Source organism: Rattus norvegicus, chromosome 8 (assembly GCF_021556685.1).
Source record: "Rattus norvegicus strain SHRSP/BbbUtx chromosome 8, alternate assembly SHRSP_T2T, whole genome shotgun sequence".
Lineage (NCBI taxonomy): Eukaryota > Metazoa > Chordata > Mammalia > Rodentia > Muridae > Rattus > Rattus norvegicus.
The window spans coordinates 78,521,526-78,541,985 of NC_141541.1; the positions used below are offsets into that span (position 1 = coordinate 78,521,526).

Here is a 20,460-nt window from a genome sequence, read left to right on the forward strand (position 1 = left end):
GTGTGAGCCTATGCCGTGTGTGTGTGTGTGTGTGTGTGTGTGTGTGTGTGTGTGTGTGAGAGAGAGAGAGAGAGAGAGAGAGAGAGAGAGAGAGAGAGAGAGAGAGAACTGGAGTTACAGGTAATTGGGATCACACTGAAGTGGGTGTTAGGAACCGAATCAAGTTGGACCACGGAACCATCTTTCCAGCATCGACAACCCTACTCTGCTTTTAAAAACGCATTTCAACCTGGAGCTTGGTGAACTTTTCTAACTCTTTTCTTCAACTCCCCTGTGTAACTACTATTGCCTCCCCCCCCCCCCCCTCCCGCTGGAGCCCCTGCCATTCCTGCGCTGGTCTGACTTGCCCTTCCTGACAGCCCTACTCTGTCATCTCTCTGGGGTTTCTTGCACTTTTTCCTGGGCCCCACAAAACTCTAAAGTCAAGGCAGCAGCTTTACAGTGTGCTCACAGGTCCTAAATATGTAAATTGCTCTTTTATTCCCGGCCCACTGGTTCCCTCTGCTGGGAGGCGTGGCTTTGCCTCCTCCTATGGCTGCTGGGTCCTCTGACTCGAGGCAGCTTTTCTTTGTCGGCTCAGTGGGTGTTTCTGACAAGGGTGGAAGTGTCAGTAGGCCGGTGAGGGAGCTGTGCCAGTCGTAGCCAAAGACTAAGAGGAAGAGTGGGCCTCCACAGCGGCCTCCACAATGTCTCCTTCAGTCACAGAGGGAGGTAGTGAGCCTGGCTCCTCCTCCTCAGATTCCTAAGGCCTCACTCTGTCTGTCTTTCCTGGCTGGAGGCAATGCTGGCACCGCCAGACCCTCACGTCTGTGCAATCCAGGTGCGCAAGGACTGGGGCTAGTGAGGAGGCAGGCACTAGTGACCAGTGTCCCTTACCTCCAGTACGGATATAGGGACCTGTTTCCCTGGTTTTGTTCAGCTTGGTGACACTTACATCTTATCACCACTGAAAATGGAGTCTGCAATTGCCAGACCTATTATTTCCTGTGGCTCCCAATTCTTCAATGAATGAACCTGCTCTCCGAAGAAGAGTGCAGACTAGCTACAATCACCTATGAATGGCAAAAATGTTACTCATCTGAGCACATTCCTGCAAGGAGACCTCAAATCTGACTAATTCATCTCTGGCACTCTCCCACTGATGAGAGGCGCTGGCAGCGCTCGCTCTCTCTCCCCCTCTCCCTCTCTCCTTCCCCCCTCTTTCTCTCTTTCTCTCTCTAGGCTCACACAATGGGAAACTACACCTAATTAATAGCAGCAGCAAATAGGAAGAACACTCAGGCTTCTTCCAATGTTGTTGATAACCGCAAGGGCACAAGGCCATGGTGCTCAAATGCCTTCGGGAAAACACACGTGTCATCCAGAAGACCTGTTCCATGTGCAGAGTCTCAGGTCCAGTTCCCAGAAACCCAAAGCTAGAGAGCCTGAACCATCCATTGCACTGGATGCCAGGAAAACCAGGCTTTGCTTTGGTTTTCAATCCCTGAGTGAAGGAACCGGAAAGGAGCTCACGAAAGAGGTGCTTGAAATAATTACCACAGTCAACCTTTTCTAGTAGCCAGAGAAACAGGAGCGGCACGGGGCGGGGTGGGGATGTGGTTCAGTTACCAGTGTGCTTGTGGAGTACCGCATAGCTTTGTGTTCTGTCTAAGTAGAGTAAGCCTGATGCGGCAGACATATCTGTAATCCCGGCATCTGGCGGCCGGGGAAGGAAGATCAAAAGTTCTGGGTCTTTTTTGGCTACAAAGTAGTTTGAAAGATCCAGAACCATTCTGAGGTAGAGTGCCAGCAGGGGATGTGGCTGAGGGCATGTGGCTTCGGGGGAGCTGTGGGATGGGGATGCTAGACATATATGAAGGCACAGGCTGAATGGGTGCTTTCTGTCCTGTTGTGCTGTGGGCCTAACATAGCTACATAAATAAATACAGTCTGTTTTATTGTTTGTTTTGCTATACTAGAGACTGAACACAGAGCCTTATATATAGTACTTATGTATACACCCAGCCCAAGGTCTACTAAAAAAATTGTATTTATTTTTATGGCTCAGTTGGTCGAGTGCTTCCCATGCAAAGAAAATATTTCAAGCTTGATCCCCAGTCCCCACGTAAAAGCCAGGACTGTCCCCGCAAGCTGGGATCCCAGCACTGGAAAGGCAGAGGGAGGAGGCTCTGAGCCTGTCTGCAAAGTGTGATAGGAATGGATTCGGAAAGACACTCCATGTCAACCTCTGACCTCTACATACACACTACATACACATGTGTGAACATATACACACATACATACATTTAAAAAACAAACTAAAATTACAGTATTTCAATTGTAATCCCCAAAGTACAACCACCAATCCAAGAAGCACAGTTGATGAAGTAGCCAAAACATATCCATGTTGTTCACATTTTTGGCCAAGTAATCCTACTTCTTAGAATTAATCTTAAAAGAAAAAAAAATAAGAAAAATGGTAGAAGTGTCAGCACAAAACTGTTTCCATAGGTGATACCCACGCCAACCATTTCAGTTTGTACAACTCTCACATCCTTATGAAAGCATGAGGAGGTTTGTGATGGGGTGTTCACTTAACTGCTTACTTGTCCGTTTATTGAGGGGCAACTCTCAGTATGTAGCCCTGGCTATCTTAGAACTTGCTATGTAGACCAGGCTGGCCTCAATTCACACCAGTCCACCTGCCTTTGCCTCCCCAGTGCTGACACTAAAGATGTGCACCACCATGCCTGGCTGCCGCGGAGGACGTTAAAAACACGGCACAGTGCGTAGAGTTCAATACTGAGCAAGAGGAAAGACTATAATATAGACACACAGGTTGGTTCCTGCTGTGCGCCAAGAACCTTGAAAAAGTAAGGGAATGTCAACATCTTCCTTAGGATATCTAGCTTGAGAGGAGAGCAAATTCCCCTTTCTTGTATTTCCCACATTACATTTGTAATGAGGGGGAAAATACGGCTATTTCTCTTACAGCTTAGAAATAAGAAATGCACATTTAACGTGTAGGGTTCTTATACAGAGGAATGAGGTATTGCATTAACAATGCTTTGAAGAATACGGGGGAAAAGGGGGGTCTGAGCTTAACGCGGTATTCACATTACTAAAAAGTTACGTGAAGAAAAGGAAATCATTAGAGGGCTTATTGTTTAAAGGAATTCTAGAGCGAAACTGCGGAAACCCAGTAACGTCGGAAATGCGCCCTGACCTGCCATGTTGGAGCTTTTATTTAGAACGGTGCTGGCCCTCGGCAAGGCTTGAGTTGTTTTTTGCCAGTTTGAGAAACTGTCCTTTGGTTAGCCAGTATGTGTGGAGTACTAGACATGCCCTCCAGAGACAGGGTTATAGCCAGAAAGACTACAACTGCTCAGGTATATGGTTACCTCCTTTGGTTAAAGGGGTCTCCCTCTCTCAGAGAGAGGCCAGTCATCGGAAAGAGACACGTCTATTTCTCCCTGAGACACGGTTTATTATTGAAGAAGCCCCTCCCCAAAGCCTGCATACATTATCAACTGTGTGGGAGCCATCCTGTAATGGTATTTATGCATGCAAGGTGACCATCCAGGTCCTCAGAGGTGAGAGAGAGAGAGAGAGAGAGAGAGAGAGAGAGAGAGAGAGAGAGAGAGTTCTCCATGAGTCTTTCTCCACCTCTTCTTAGATGGAAAGGGGTTCACAAAGGAACACGCAATGGAGAGAGGCCCCTCTACAAGGGGCGGTGTTTCACTGAGTGGGACCTCCCTGCCTGGCTCTACATCCAAGCTGAGGCTTAAAGCTTTCCGGGTTTTGCTCCGTGTGTGGAATTGATTTTCTGGTATTTAGTTCCACCTGGTATTTAGTTTTGTCATGGGCCCCTCAAACCTGCCAAGCCCCAAACAGAAGTCTCTCCATCCAATATGCAGAAGGCTCTGTCATCCCTACCTTCAAAAGAACCCCAAATCTACTGACTTATCCCCATGTCCGCAGCGGCTCCTCAGAGATGAACTGCTGTTACAGCTCTATGTGCTGTGGTGGGCGCCAGCCTGTCTCTCTGCTTCCATTCTTATTTCTTTATGCAGTTTGGGGAGGTCCGACCGAGGATTCTGGGCAAGGCAAGGCAAGAACTCTACCTCCGAGCTACATCCCCAGGCCTCTGCTTCTACTCTTGGCCCTGAATAACCTCTTCACGGTAGCCAAAGTCTGTCAATCTGTAAGCCATGGAAAGATTCTCTAGGTTTTATTAGTCACTAGTGCATCCTCAGCACTACAAGTATGACTGGATGATTTTAACTTAAAACCAAGTAACGAAGTCACGTATGGTGGCGCATAGCTATAGTCCTAGCTACTTGGGAGTTGGGGTAGAATTACAAGTTCGAGACCAGCCTGGACTACATGACAAGATACTCAACTCAAAAAACCAAAATGACCCAAAATAAAACAAAAGGTACCCTGCGGGGCAGTGGTGGCACATACCTTTAATCCCAGCACTCAGATAGCGAAGGCTGGCAGATCTCTGATTTTGAGGCCAGCCTGGTCTACAAAGCTAGCTCCAGGACAACCTGGGCTACACAGGGAAACGCTGTCTCAAAAAACACAAAACCCAAAAAACAAAACAAATAAATAAAAACATCTACATGATAGTTTTTAAAATTTATATATAAATATATAATATATTATTATATAATATAAATATGTATAAATATATTATATAAATATATTATTATTTGTAATACAAATATATATAATATGTGTGTATGTGGGTGTGTGTCTATGTCATGATGACCTTGTAGAAGTCAGAGGACAATGTTCAAGAGTGGGCTCTCTCCTTCCACCCTGTGGGTTCAGGGGACCAAACTCAGGCCATCAGCCTGGACAAGTACCCTTACCCTCTCATCAGCCCTAGATAATGGCTTCTACAGCCAAACCCCGAGCATCATGTCCTGGTGTTCGAGGGTTCTGAGTGGTCCCTCCCTTCAGCTCACGACCCTGCAGGCTGCTTGCTGGTTCTCATCTGCTCCTTTCTGCCTCTGACATAGCCTTAGCTAGACTGTCCCCTGCTGGCTTCAGTTGCCCTTCCCATGGAACCATCTTTTCTAAACAGACCTATAGTCTCTCTCCATCCCATTGTCTTATTTCACTGATAGAAACTAGTGTCACCATGGTTACTTAGTCTTCACCGCCCACATGCCCATTGGAGAGTGGTGTGGGGTTAAGCGCTGAAACTCATATCCCTGGGTAAATATGTCAGCTCCTGTCACTCCAACAGTTCCCTGCCTCACCCTAAATGTATTACTCATTAATGTAGCTCCTAGCTCTACGGTTCAGGCCTGGTCTTCCAGAAGAAGGTTCTTAATTTATCATTATCCCGTTGGTGATCAGAACCTCAAAGATAAACCAGACAAGATGAAGTGTTTAGGGGGCAGGGGCAGGGATGTTACTTAGTTGGTAGAGTACTTTCCTGGTGCAGCAAAAAGTCCTGGGTTCAATTTCAACCATAATAAAAACAAAATTTGGGACTCCTACTTGTAATACCAATAATCTGAAGTCAATAGGAAGATTAAAAGTTCAAAGTTATCGTTGGTTGTAGAGGGGGATCGAGACTAGCCTAGGCTATACAAGACACTACACACACACACACACACACACACACACACACACATGTATACATTTGAACATATATTTATATGTTGGGGGGAGGGAGATAGCTCGGGAGTTAAGGTGCTTGCCATCAAGCCTGACGATCTATATTAAATTCCCCAAACCCACATAGTAGGAAGAAAGAACAGACTCGTGAAAGTTGTCCTCTGACCTCCAAACTGTACACACACACACACACACACACACACACACACACACACACACACACAAAGATAAACAAAATAAATGTAATAAAAATGCCAAAGTAGGCACCATATACTATTTAAAAATTAATTTGTGCGATACCTAATGGACTCAGCCAATTTTGTGCCTGTCTGTGCACACACACACACACACACACACACATACACACACACACACACGTATATGTAACAGTAATAATAATTAAAGAAAAGTCATGAAGTTGAGAGGGAGTGGGATGTGACATCAGAGGAGTTGGAGAAGGGATGAGGTGGGGTAGAAATGATATTTAAATACATGAATTATGTCTAAAATTCTCAAAAACTTATAAAGTGTTAAAAAAATTATTTGCACTCAAAATGCTGTCAACAGGATGAACGGCCGCTTAGCACTCGCCTCTATCTGTCTCCTCTTAGTGAGTCAGGCCCAGGGAGTAGAGCAAGAGCAGCATGGATTTGGGGAGATGGCTCAGAGCACTGGCTACTCGTCCAGAATCCACACAGACGCTCACAACCACCTGTAACTCCAGTTACTGGGGATCTGATGCCCTCTTCTGGCCTCTGTGGGCACCAGGCACGTGATTCACAGACATGCAAGCACCTGTACACATAAAGGAAACCCCTACCCCCTAAACAACAGCATACGGTGGGAGGGCTGAGGACATAGCGCAGGGGCTGAGCAGTTGCCTAGCATGTGCAAGGTCCTAGGTTCAAACCTCAGGATCCTCCACTTCTGATGGTTTTTGTGGGGGTGTGGTAACAAACCCCCAAATCTCCCTTACAGGGATTAGACTGGAGCCAGCCCTCTCAGCTGCAGGCTGGAATTCCCTTGACAGGAAGTCTAGGAGCCAAATCTCTCACCTCACTGGAGTGCAGTTCAGATGTCAACACCAGCCTTAGCTACAGTCATGATTATAACAGAACAATATCCAGTAAAACTTTAGAGTGAACTGAAAAGTATAAAACATTAATAAAAAATAACAAAGAGCCACGCAATTTACATAGAAACTCAGTAAGAATCCAGCTCTCTGGCACAAATACGCCTACCACATCTTTGCATACAACCTGAATACATCAATGTCTCATCATCTTAAATATGCACTTATCATCTTTTCTTACTACTATTATCTTGTGTAATAATAACTTGATTCTTTCAAAAAGATTTTTTAAATTTTGATTATGTGGGGGGGGGGGCCAGGCGTGGGCACAGGTGTGTATGTGAGCAGATGTGTGCAGGTGTGTAGGTGTGTGCAGATGTGTGTGCAGGTGTGTAGGTGTGTGTAGATGTGTGTGCAGGTGTGTATGTGCAGGTGTGTATGTGCAGGTGTGTGCGGATGTGTGCAAGTGTGTGTGGGCAGATGTGTGCAGGTGAGTAGGTGTGTACAGGTGTGTGGGGGCAGGTGTGTGTGCAGGTGTGTATGTGCAGGTGTGGGCAGATGTGTGCAGGTGTGTGGGGGCAGGTGTGTGGGGGCAGGTGTATGTGTGCAGGTGTGTGTGTGTACAGGTATGTGTATGTGTGTGGGTGCATGCAGGTGTCCAGGAGCTGAAATTACAAGCAGTTGTAAGCCACCTCATGTGGATGTTGGGATCTGCACTCTGATCCTCATGATTGAGTAGCAAGTGCTCTTAAGTACCGATCCATCTTTCCAACCACCCTACTATCCCATTTTATGTTGCTGGGAAACAAAGAGCTCCTTTTAGGATTCCAGCATTGTGTCCTCCTATAATTCCTATATTAAAATCCTAACCTTTTTGGAATATAAGTAGGCTATAGGGATAAGAATCCTAACACATAGGATTCCTGAAAAGATCTGGGTTCCATATGGAGCACTGCACCAATGTGACAGCAGGTGGGCTGGGGACGCAGCAGCCTGGCACAAACCATACCATTTCATACATGAGTGCATCACACTGCACACACCTGACATGGCGGTGCTCACCTGTTACTCCAGCACTCAGAGGAGAAAGAAGAAGGCTTAGGAGCTCAAGTTGTTGTGTCAAGTTTGAGACCAGCGTGGATCATATGACTCCATGACCAAAAAAAAAAAAAAAAGTAAATAGTAAATAGAAAAGAGCTTGCTTCTGCTATCTCCTGTGATGGCGAGAAGCGGGGCCTGTGGATGTATAGGGGTGTGTGTGTTCAGGTGTGTGTGTGTGTGTTCAGGTGTGTGTGTGTGTGCAGATGCATGAAGGTGCCCAGGAGTTTGAACCTCCAACTCTCTAGAACAGCACGTAATACATCTCTGCCAGTTGAGCCTGTGGTAATTTGTCATAGCAGCTTGAGCTGACTAATACAGTCCTGATTTTCATTTGAGGACGTTTGGCTGTAGCACGGCATTTTGAATGTCTCATCAAGCTTCTTCATTTTAGATGTGTCTGGGCAGACGTGCTCGGGTTAAAAATATATCCGAATCCATATAACTGAATTCCACAGTGGGATCTGAAGTGTCTAAATTTCCTTGCTGTTCCTTCGATGTGATGCATAATTATTACAAGTGACAAGAAAGTAAACATTCAGAGACGCAAAGTAAATATTCTGCCCAAATTAGATTTTATTCAGTTTTCCACCTCTACAAAAGAAATCGTCTTTTCATTTGCAAAATGTGTACACTCCAAAAATTCATGGGAATGGAAAAGGAGAGTGCTGTCTGGCTGAAGCCAGAGACATAATTTCATGAAATGTGTTTTTGACCTTATAGAAAACAAACTGATTTCAAATTCACTACACTGCTGAACTGAAACTTTGGTTTTGTTTTTTGGGCTTTTTTTTTTTTTTGAGACAGGGTCTTATGTAACCAAGGCCTACTTTAAACTTGTTATACAGTCAAGGATGACCTTGAACTGATTTTTCTTGTCTCTATTTCTCAAGTGCTGGGATTATAGGTGTGCACCACCACATCCGGTTTCTGTTGTATTTGAGATCCAACCCTGAGCCACACACTAAGCTGGCTCTCAACTGAGCTACATCCCCAGCCCTTAGCACTCTGAATTTACAAAGCTAAGTCTGAAAAGTTACCCTCTGAGTTATGCAGCTAGTACCTGGGAGATGGAGGCCGGAGGACCACAAGTTCAAGGTCATCCTCTGCTATATACCTACTTCAAGGCCAACCTGTGTTACAAGAGATAGTGTCTTAAATACAAACAGACAAAGAAATAGAAGTTGGGGTTCAAGATGAGCTCCCAAGAGGCAAAATGGAGAAGGGAAAGGAGCACACTGGGGAGTGGGGATGTTTTTAGCCTCAGCACTCCTTCTGATGAGCTTCTGAGTGTGGGTCACGTTTATGGCTCACCGGAAAGGGAGGCACCATTGCATTTGCAGTGGCCAGACACCTGCCTTCACTCTACTCATTCCATAAGCTTTGCTCTGGGTTCAGTAATGGTGTCCCTGCCCAACCTTCACTCTACTCATTCCATAAGCCTTGCTCTGGGTTCAGTAATGGTGTCCCCTCCCAGCTCCAAGCTCAGTCTTGATCACAGCAGTGGGAAGCTGTCTGAGTTACAGCACCTTCTACAATGGATTCTGGGGGGCTAGAGAGATGGCTCAGTGGGTAAGAGGTCCTGAGTTCAATTCCCAGTAACCACATTGGAATGGGATCTGATGACCTCCTCTGGTGTGTCTGAAGACAGCAACAGTGTACACACATACATAAAATAAATAAACAATTCTTTAGAAAGAATGGATCCTGGGCCTGTTTTTAAAGGACCTGGGGAAATTGGGGGATAGCAGAGTCACTGAAGTATTTGTTTGAAACATGAAGACGTAAGGTTGGTCCCCACAATCCATTAAAAAAATCTGGTCATGGTAGTCGAGTAGTTGAAATCCCAACCCTGAGGAGATAGGGACAAAAGGAATCCTGGGGCTCACTGGCCATCCAACCTACCCTCCTTGGGGAGCTCTAGGTCAGTAAGAGACCCTCAGAAAAAAAATGAGAAGCCCAGAGCTTGAAGGATGACAAGAATGACCACCCAAGGTTGCCTTTCGGCCCCACAGGCTCTCCCACCCACCTACACACAAATGCATTACCACAAGTGCACACACATATTAAATAAATTCCTGTTCTTTATAAGTCAACCACTCTCCGGTACTTTTCTACAGCAGCACGAATGACCCAGACAGCCTTCCCAATTGCCTTCCAGCACTGTGCTTCGACAATGGGAAGATGAATAGAAGCAAGCTTTTACCTGAGAAGCTCACAGTCTGTTCCACTTAGAAAATACCTCACCTCACCTCTCCCATTTACCAATGCTAACTCAGAGCAAGTCACAAAATCTAAGCGTTGGCAGAAAGCACGGCAGAAAGCCTCTGCAACCTTGAGTTAGTAATCAAACAGGTTTTAGGCCACACCACTAAAAGCTTGAACCATAGACAAGAAAAACAAGGTGAGGTGGACTTCACTAGCATTACATGCCGGCTGGGGAAGCAGCTCAAAGGGGAGAGCATTGCCTAGCATGTGCAAAGCGCTATACATGGTCTCTCTGCTACATAATGAGTTTTGGGCCAGCCTGGGACATGTGAGATGTTGTCAGAAAGAAAGAAAGAGAGAGAGAGAGAGAGAGAGAGAGAGAGAGAGAGAGAGAGAGGAAGAAAGGAAAGGAGGGAGGGAGGGAGGGGAGGGAGGGAGGGAGGGGAGGGAAGGAGGGAGGGAGGGAGGGAGGGAGGAGTGAGTACATATACAGGAAAGATTGCTTGGTGCTGGGGGGAGGACTACAGTTTCCTATGAATTCAGGGAAGGGATAGCGGCAATGTTCTAAAATTGGTGTTAATTGTACAATCTTACAAATTTACTAAAACTCATTTAATTTGTATACTGGTAGGTAGTTTTTGCAGTAAATAAATTATACTTCAATAAAGCTATTTTTAAAAAAAATCCAAATTCAGGGTCTGGAAGATGTAATTCAATTAGCTCATGCTGATCTAGCGCGCATGAAGCCCGGGCTCATTTGCTGCTATAGAAACAGAGTGTGGTGGTACACACTTGCAATGCCAGCACACAGGAGGTAGAGGCAGAAGGTCAATCCTAGGCTACTAGGAACTTCAAGGCCAGCCTAGGCCCCATGAGAGTTTGCCTCCAAACAAATAAACGAAAACACAAATCTGTCTAGAGAAGCATGGTTAAAACTCAACACCCAACAGGGAACGAAGGTTTCCCTGTCTGGCTATCCACCTTTTATTCACATTGCTGAAAGTTGCATGTCAAAGACACTGACCTTGTGTGGAGACGGAAGCCCAGGCCGTGCCTAATGTGTCACACTTAAGCTTTCGGAACTGACTTGCATTTGCCCTGTGGTTATTCAAACTTAGAAATAAATGTGCAGGTTCTAAGGATAGACAATCTTGGCCTCGTCTTAACCCCATGTCGGTCGCCTGAATAATACAACATGAGCTGTATAATCACTTCGGCCCAGAAGTATTTCCTCCGGAGCAGCAGGGGCTGAAGTGGCAACAGAGGTACTAACTGTCTTCAGAGGCTTGAAAGGGTTTACAGGAAAACTTTTTGTCTAGTTCTCCCCTGAGAGCCAAACAAAGTGATTTAATAACCAGCAAGGTAAATTTAGACTAAACACAAACAGCGTGGACAGTAATTGCCATCGAATGCTGCAGTAAGTTTAATATAACTCTGCTATTCCTGCCAACAGTCTCCTTGGCGATTATTAAGAATAGACAAGGCAGGGCTGGCGAGATGGCTCAGCAGGTAAAGGTGCTTGCTGCTATGGTCGATGACTTGAGTTCAAGCCCCAGGTCTCACATGGTGGAGAGACAGAACTGACTGTTGCAAGCGCTCTCTGACCTCCATACATGTACCATGATACATGCACTCACACATGTGAACAGACACACACACAAGTAAAATCTGTAACTTAAAAAAAAGGTAAAAATAAGACGCAAGGCAAAGTATTCTTTTTTAGAGGTTTATTTATCTTTAGCTTGTAAGTATTTTGCCTGAATGTACACTTGCATGGTGTATGAGGAGGCCAGAAGAGGGCACCGAACCCCCTGAAATTGGAGGTACTAGAAGTTGTCAGCCACCATGTGGGTGCTATAAACCAAACTTAGGTATTCTGAGGAGCAGCAAGTGCGTTTAACTGCTGGGCCATCTCTCCAGCCCTGTGGTGCACAGTCTTAATCCCAGAACTTGGAAACAGGGAGATCAGGAGTTCAAGGATAGCCTTGGCTACATAGTGAGCTGGAACACATGAGACCCTGTCCTAAAGTAAATCTGGGGTTGGAGAGTTGATGGAGTGCTTTCCCAGCATGCACCAAAACCTAGTGTAGGTCCCCCGAACACCACAAAACTGTGCAGAGTTGCACACACCTATAATCTAGCACTTAAGAGGTAGAAACAGAAGTATGAGGAGTTTAAGGTTGTCTTTGGTTACATAGAGGTCAAGGCCAGCCTGGGCTATATAAGATCCTGTTCTAAAAATATCTAGTAGTAATAGACAAGACAGGAGCTGGAGAGATGGCTCAGTGGTTAAGAGCACTGACTACTCTTCCAGAGGTCCTGAGTTCAATACCTAGCACCCACATAGTGACTCACAACCATTTGTAATGGGATCCAATGCCATCTTCTGGTGTGTCTAAAGACAGCTACAATATATATTTTTTTAGACAGAGGCAGGAGGATTGATGCAAGTTGCAAATTCAAAGCCAGCCTATGCTATGGTGAGCTTACATCACAAAAAGGAGGATGGGCTGGAGAGATGATTCAGTTCCTTAAGTAACTGCTGTGCAAACTGCTGAGCTGAGTTTGGATCCACAGTATCCAAGTAAGAGCCAAGTATGGTTGTGAGTACCTGTAGTCCCAAAGCCGGGAGACGGAGACAGGCCGATTTCTGAGACTTGCTGGCCAGAGCCAATCTAGGCAAAAAGGTCAGTTTCAGAGTCAGGAAGAGACCCTGTCTCACAAAGTAGGGTGGTGTGAAGTGGGAATTTCCGGTTTTGTTGAAGACTCAGTTGTGCCATATGATGTTTTTCTGGAAACTGTCTTAGGAGAGGATGTTTCCCTGAAGCAGACACATGAGAGGATGTTTTGCTGAGAACAGACATGTGGTGTTTTTCTGGAATTTGCCTGGTGAAAGAGCATGTCATGTTTTTGCTGGAGCGGATGCTTGAGAGGACACGTGGTATTTGGAAAGAGCATAGGTATGACCCAGCAGACAGCAGAAGATGTTCTTGGTTCACTTTGCAACTCTTTGCTGGTTTTCGTTGGGCTTTGCTGATGATGCTCTGGCAATGGTTCGCCTTGTTCTCTTCACTGATCTTAGTTTGTTGTTACTTCGTAGAGAGAAAAGCACCAAAGAACTTGTGGTGGTATTCCGGCTGCTTCTATTCCGCCTGCTTCTTGCCTCTTCCACCTCTTGTTTCTTATGGATCAAGCTGCTGCCACTGATTCAAGTTTGGTGTTTGCTAGTGGACTGGACTGCTGACAATGAAGATTGGAATTGCACCCCCCCAAACTATTTCTAAATAAGTCTACAACCCCCATTTCTTATTAACATTTCTTTCCCCCTATCTCTGGTGGGTGGTGGGCTAGAAGGGAGGTTGAAGCCTTTAAGAACCCTGATTAAAGTAGGTTTTGAAAAACCTAAGCCTAATTGCCATAGATAGTTTAATTGTGTACTTGGCACGGCCTAGAATCACAGGAGAAGAGCCTCAGTGAGGGACTGTCTTCACTGGTTTAGCTGTGAGCATCTCTCTCTCTCTCTCTCTCTCTCTCTCTCTCTCTCTCTCTCTCTCTCTCTCTCTCTCCCTCCCTCCCTCCCTCCCTCCCCCCCTCTCTCTGTGTGTGTGTGTGTGTGTGTGTGTGTGTGTGTGTGTGTGTGTGTGTGTGTGTAGGGGTGGTGTTTTAAGTTAATTGATGTGAGAAGAGCCAATCCACTGTGGGTGGTTGGTTGTGAATTAATGGAGAAATCAGGCTGACTGGACAGCAGAGCAGCATACATGAATTCATTTCTCTTTGTTCTTGACTGTGGATGTGTCAATGTGGCTAACTGCTTGAAGTTTCCGCCTTACCTTCCCCACAATGATGCACAGTAGCCTGGGATTGTAAGCTAAAATAAAACCATTTGTTTCCGAAGATCCTTTTTGTTGGGGTATTTCATCACATCGATAGAAATGAAGTTAGGACAGGTAGAGAGCCATAGCTTTGAGAAGCCCAAAGTCAACTTCTATTCATGCATGAGTGGGTGACTACACACACAAGTACACATCTGCATACACATATGAGCATGCACACACAAAAGCATGATACAAGACTGTGTGACAGCTGAGACTAAGACCTGGGCAACCTGACATGGACTGGGTCTTGGGAGACGATCCACTGGCTTGCACATCCCTTACCTCAATATCCCGATTCAGTTGCTTCACAATGGCGGTTATGTTTCTGATATGCTCTTCCAAGAACAGCCTGGCTAAGCGGTCACCTCCTCCTTTATTCTGCATCTTCTGCAAACTGCTGACGATGTCATCTTTGATGCGGAAAGCATGCTCCACCAGTGCTGCTGTGGTTTTCTCATGACAGAGGATCCTGTCTTCCAGCTGCTCCACCAGACTCACAGAAGAGTAGGGTGCCATGGTCAGGGACTGGCTGTGTCGGGGCATGGTCCTCACTCGCCTGCAGGAGGGAGTCACATTGTTCAAAGATGCTGGGGAAAAGATAATCTTCCAAGCCAGATTTAAGACCCCCCCAAAGAAGGAAATACAAATGTTCTGCTAGCACAAGCTAAATGGGACACAAAGAAAAGTTTCTCACAAAAGAGTTTTCTTTGGGAGCTAGACAGGATTTTAAGGTGATTATGCCCATGGAATTACATGAGCTACTGGCAGGCTCTGTGATCCCCAAGAAGCAGGAGGCTGGCAGAATGGACACACCATGGCTCCCCCATATTAGCTGTGATAGCCAGATTAAGTTGACCCCTGCTTCCTTTTCCCTTCCCCTAAAGCACTGATTATGAGCTCCAATGCCTACAGGGACCAGGCAGAATCAGAAACGAAGGCCAAACACCACACAGGCTATAATCAGGAGGGCTGGGAACTCTGGAGAGCTACTATGTCCCCTGGGGTACCATGATATTGTTCACACATAAAAAGACCATCTGGAAATGATGTCTGGTTTTGTTGTTGTTTGGGTTTTTTGTTGTTTGCTGTCAAAATGATATTTCAAGATGAGCCAGGAAAATCAGATGTGGCTGTGAGGTCACCTCGCTCTTTAAATGATGGCTCATTTAGAAAGAACCTATAATGTGTGGACTATGTGATGTATTTTTGAGAGCAGTATTTCCCCACTGGCATCCAATAGCAACTTCTGATTTCAAAGAACTAATGGGAGCATTTGCCTCAAGATCCACAGTGATTTTACCAATGGCAGGAAGGTTCAAGTCTATTCCAGGGCCACTGTGAAATCTCTCCCTTTGAGGTCATGACGTGGTTGGTCTACAGGAGCCATGAAGGGGACCAATAGTGCTCTTCTTGCACTTAAATAAAATGACCCTTTACAATGCAATGGCCACAAGGCATCATCTATCATGCATGGCCTTCACACCCTCTAGCAACCTTCGTGAAATTGGTGGAAAGAAAAATTATACCTTAGATGCATATTTTCCAGATAGTATACCCTTCCTGGTTGACAAGAGAAGGAAGTACGGTGTCCTGTTGGGCCATTTTCTTTTTAATAATTCACATCTGTTGGAAAAAATACAATAAGTGCTAAATTATTGGACAGTTTATACTTAGAACTCAAAGGACCTCAAACTCTGCTTGTTTAAGCTACCAGGAGGCTGGTAAGTTGTGTGGAAACACTGATCAGCTGTAGCTGTGAGTGCTTTTTGACTTTACACATGAAATAAACAGCAAATGCTTCCCAAGAAGGGGAAATGAGCCTGGGAAACTGAAATGCTTCTGAAATGAGCTGATCCTTACCAGGCAGAGCAATGAGGGCCATCAAATGGAGGTTCCAGAAGTTTCCTCATTCTCCATCTGCATCTTGTGCTTGAAAACTATCCTGAGGTTAGAAACCACTCTTCACACATACTGTGCCCTACCAGTCACACCCCCAGTTCCAAAAGCAATTTCCTTAATAGATTTCAATTTTGTACATATCTCTGTAGAAATTTTCAATAAACCACCTTAGCCGATCTGATCTGGGTGAGCAATTAGCACATGCCTCTAAATGAATCTGAAATAGAAACAATGCTTGTTTCATGGAAGCTGATGTGGGGGAACCCATCTACCCACCAAGAGAATGGCATGGATATGCTTGATTAAAAACACTCCACTGTAAGACATAACCATTCATACCAAATCCTACATATGTAAGACATGACCATTCATACCAAATCCTACATATGCACGATACTTGGCTGTCGTAACTCATCAGAAAAGTGGAGTTTTAAAAAGATTTTTAGAACATGGGTCTCTCAAGCCTGTGGTTAATTGGCTTAAAACAATGAGTCCTGGTACCCACGAGCTGATTCTGTAATTAGTCCTATTCCCAACATGGATGGAGGAAGCATTTCTGACTGACACCATTGTTTTGGCATCAATTCTCCGGTGTTTTATTTTTAGACTTTCAAACTGTGAACATTTCACTTTCCCAGACAAAGAACTTTAAAATTTAAACAAATTACATTTAAAGAAAAAAGAAAAGTAACTCATGTCAAACAAGCTATGATGTTCAACCAGTCCTTAGGTGCCAAAGGTAAGAACTTCTACCATTTAGACAAAGTGGAATTAAGCCCATGTGGAGGTTTGGAATCAGAGAGCATTTACACCTTTAAGGTTATGTGACACTTTTGTGAGGTTTTCATTAATGGGACAGCCCATCTTAAAACTCATTGGGCCTCTGTTAGGAGCCATCTATGTATGTCTGGCATCCCCATCAGAACTTCGGGCAGTGATGAGATAATCGGTACAAACCAATGACTGAACGTAGACTTTCATCATCCCCTTCACCACTGATGCCACCCACATGCCTGAACTACAGAAATCTCAACCAGATGAACTTTGGTAAGGAAGAGAGGACACTCCCGACTATCAAACAGCCTCAATCCTTCCTATTATCTGTCACTGACTCCATGATATGACATGAGTTCATAACACACATCAACACATGCTTGGGGCCGGTGACCTTCCATGGATGCTTCAAAAATCTGTTCTGGGTGGTTTGCACCAGGATTCTTTGCTACAATCGTGCAAGGGATCTCTACAGTAGCTAAATAAGAGGCTGATAATCAATCACTAGATAAGTCCCGGAATTCCCAGGTGGTAGTTCCAGATCTTCCCATTGTCAGCTCCAGGGCACCTCCCTGACTCAGGCATCTCTCATTCATTAATTGATCAGATCTCTGACACAGTGGCTCTACAGCGTAATCAGACAGGTCAGGGTCATTCGTGTTATTCTGATTGTGTAATAATTCCCCGAGGTTTGCCTTTATTTTGGGAAGGTTCTTGGTTTTGTTTCTGTTTGTTTGTTTGTTTGTTTGCTGAGTTGAGGTTTCACTGGACTTGGAAGCAAATATCCTTAGCCATTGGGCTATCTGGTCAACCTTCTTAACGTCAGAGATTTTTTTGTTTTTGTTTTTAACTTCGGAGTTTTAAGGATCCTGAACATTTTCCATCCTTTCTATCACGACCCCAATGCTATGCCTGCATGTCTCCTGCTCACTCTGGGGAAAGTCATCCTAACTTGGCCTAGCACAGATGCCCAAGGTAGGAGACCTAAGAGCAAACTAAATCACCATCCTGCCCTGTGCCCAGGCCGGCAATTTCCTGTTCCCCCTTCCTATCTGACCCCACAGTCACTTTTCTCCACACATAGACTTGAACAGACTCGAGACTACTTTGGATTTTGTTTTATTGCCTTTTGTTTGTTTGTTTTTAGTTTTTGAAATTTTATTCTAATAGAGACCGTGGGCCATTTAATTATTTTTTATTGGATATTTTTTATTTACATTTCAAATGTTATTCCCTTTCCCAGTTTCCTTTCTATAAGCCCCCTATCCCATCCCCCTCCCCTTCTTTTATGAGGGAGTTCCCCCTCCCCACCCTGACATTCCCCTACACTGGGGGGTCCAGCCTTGGCAGGACCAAGGGCTTCTCCTCCCATTGGTGCCCAACAAGGCCATCCTCTGGTACATATGCAGCTGGAGCCATGGGTTTGTCCATGTATAGTCTTTGGATGGTGGTTTAGTCCCTGGGAGCTCTGGTTGTTTGGCATTGTTGTTCTTATGGGGTTGCAAGCCCCTTTAGCTCTTTCAATCCTTTCTCTAACTCCTCCAACGGGGACCCCATTCTCAGTTCAATGGTTTGCTGCTAGCATTCACCTCTGTACTTGTCACGCTCTGGCTGAGCCTCTCAGGAGACAGCTATATCAGGCTCCTGTCAGCATGCACTTCTTGGCTTCATCAATATTGCCTAGGTTTGGTGGCTGTATATATAATATTGGCTGGATCCCCAGGAGGGACAGGCTCTGAAGCCATTTTATTTTTTAAAGACAGCTTCAGGGTCAGCTTCATGTAGCACAAAGCAGCCTCAACTTCACTGTGTTTCATGCCCTTGAACTTCTGATCTCTTGCTTCTACCTCAGGGTGCTGACATTACAAATATTCACCACTACACCTGGTTTACACAGAGCACAGGAATCCAACTTGCAGTTTTGTTATTCTAGGCAATCATTTTGCCAACCGAGCTATACCACCAGTCCCAGTGTGAGACTACTTTTAAATGCTATGTCTGTCTTCTCTTATCTCTCACACCCCACTCTGCTTCCCCTGGACCAGATTGCTGGATTTGCCTCTGTGGTGTGAGTGAGCAGTATCTGGATAGGACCACTTTGGATGAGGTCTATGTAACTCAAGCAAGTCAAGATGCCTAACGGCCAAAGTCAACACGCCCAGCTTGACCAGACTGAGGAAAGACCACCACAAACAGCCATAGTTGCCCATGTTCCCAATGGGCCTCAGACAACAGGCTAGAACAAGGAATCAGGCCTGGCTCCTTCTTTGGTTAGTTTACCTGCCCCATCCCAAGATCAGAAGTTTGGAAACCAGGTGAGCCATTCTGGGAGAGAAATTAAAACTCCCAGCCCAGAATATTCAAGAACAGAGGTGGCATTGAGGCTTAGGTGGGGCGGGTTGTGGGGAGGGGAGGGGACTATACATGATCTGTGAGGCATGTGTGTCCTCACAACCAAGACACACAGCTTTACCTATACCTGGACAATGGCAGGTGCCATTAATCATACCTTGACACTGTCTAGACCCTACATCAACCCCAGAAGCTCAGAAATCGCCTTCCACCACCCTGGAAAGAGCAGAATAAAGGTTTGTTATGACAGTAACTTTGTTTGCTTCCTCGTTTGACATGGGCTCTCTCAATTTAGTCCAAGGTGGCAAATAATTTGCTATGGAGCCCAGGGTGGCCTCAAACCCTCAATCTCCCTGCGTGGCTGGGTGCTAGAATGACAGGTGTGCACCCCCTCGCCCTGTTCTACAGCACATTTTAGAAACAGTAGAAAAATAGCTGTCAAAATGTAACCAATAGCGATAAGCATATTTTTATTCTGTTCTCATTTTCGAAATACTTTAATAAGCATGTTATTTTCACAATTACAAAAATCTGAACTAGCACCTCTCAAATAAAACAATGAACCCACGAGCAGCAGCAAGTGTAGAAACTGCTCACCTTAGGCTGTAAAAAAAAAAAAAAAAAAAAAAAAACAACGGAGAAGCAAACCTCGTTCTGCGTTTAGAAGACAATGTGACTCAATTAGAACAGCATGCTGTCAGCTTTACCTTCTTGTTCTCCTCTGGGCACATTATGAGACTCGAGTCTGGTGTCGCTATCACAGTCGCAGCTGTGACTGTGGCCTGGATTGCCTGCCCATGGGGACCTGGGCATATGGCACAGACACAGCAGCTTGGAGGTGCCACCCACACCATTTTAAAAGCTCCCCCATCCCACTGGGGGTGATGGGCTTATAAGGTCGCAGGCAGGCATCTCCAGTGTCTCCTATTAATTGACTTTGAATCCACTGGGCAAAACTTGTTTTCTTTCCCTTGGTTCTCTTGCACTCACAGCGGGAATGCCAATGTGCCAGACAGGTGAGGGAGGATCTCTTTTTGATTCACAAAATTGAGTTTCAGAGGGCTAGGGAGATAGTTCAGTTGGTAGAACGTTTGCCAAGCATGCAGAAGCTCTGGATCCCACCCCAAGCACAACAAAACCCAGTGTGGTAGGCCACTCTTACAAGCCTAGCACCGGGGTGAAGGAAAGGAAATCAGGAATTTTAGGTCATCCCTGACTACACAGTGAGTTCAAAGCCAACCTAAGGGACAAAGACCCAATCTCAAATAAAGGGGCAGGGATCTTGAGAGAAGGCACAGCAGTGAAAAACATTCGTTGCCCTTGTAGAAGGCCTGGTTTCAGTTCCCAGCATCTACATAGTACTTAAAACCATCCATAACTCCAGTTCCTGAGAATCCGATCCCCTTTGATTAACCAGGTCATGAATGTAGTGGGCAAACATACACACAGGCAGGTCGGACATCATAGACATAGAGTGAAAACTTTAAATCTACAATAAATATTTAGGATGCTTAAAAACGTTTCCTGGCCTCGCAAGCAACAGTGAGTTGCCTCTGTCAGGTCAGG

General features: G+C 45.3%; 1 protein-coding gene across 2 annotated transcripts in view; it reads right to left on the reverse strand.

Moving 5' to 3' along the window:
- Nucleotides 1–20,460, reverse strand: part of Fam81a (family with sequence similarity 81, member A) — a 58,415-nt gene that overhangs the window by 25,392 nt on the left and 12,563 nt on the right. For both annotated transcript variants that reach the window (NM_001108163.2, NM_001433748.1), the window contains exons 2-3: nt 15,396–15,492; nt 14,152–14,425 (exon numbers count right to left, since the gene is read on the reverse strand). In NM_001108163.2, coding sequence (NP_001101633.1) covers nt 14,152–14,425; nt 15,396–15,406 — 285 coding nt within the window. In that variant the 5' untranslated portion in view covers nt 15,407–15,492. The remainder of the gene's footprint in view (nt 1–14,151; nt 14,426–15,395; nt 15,493–20,460) is intronic.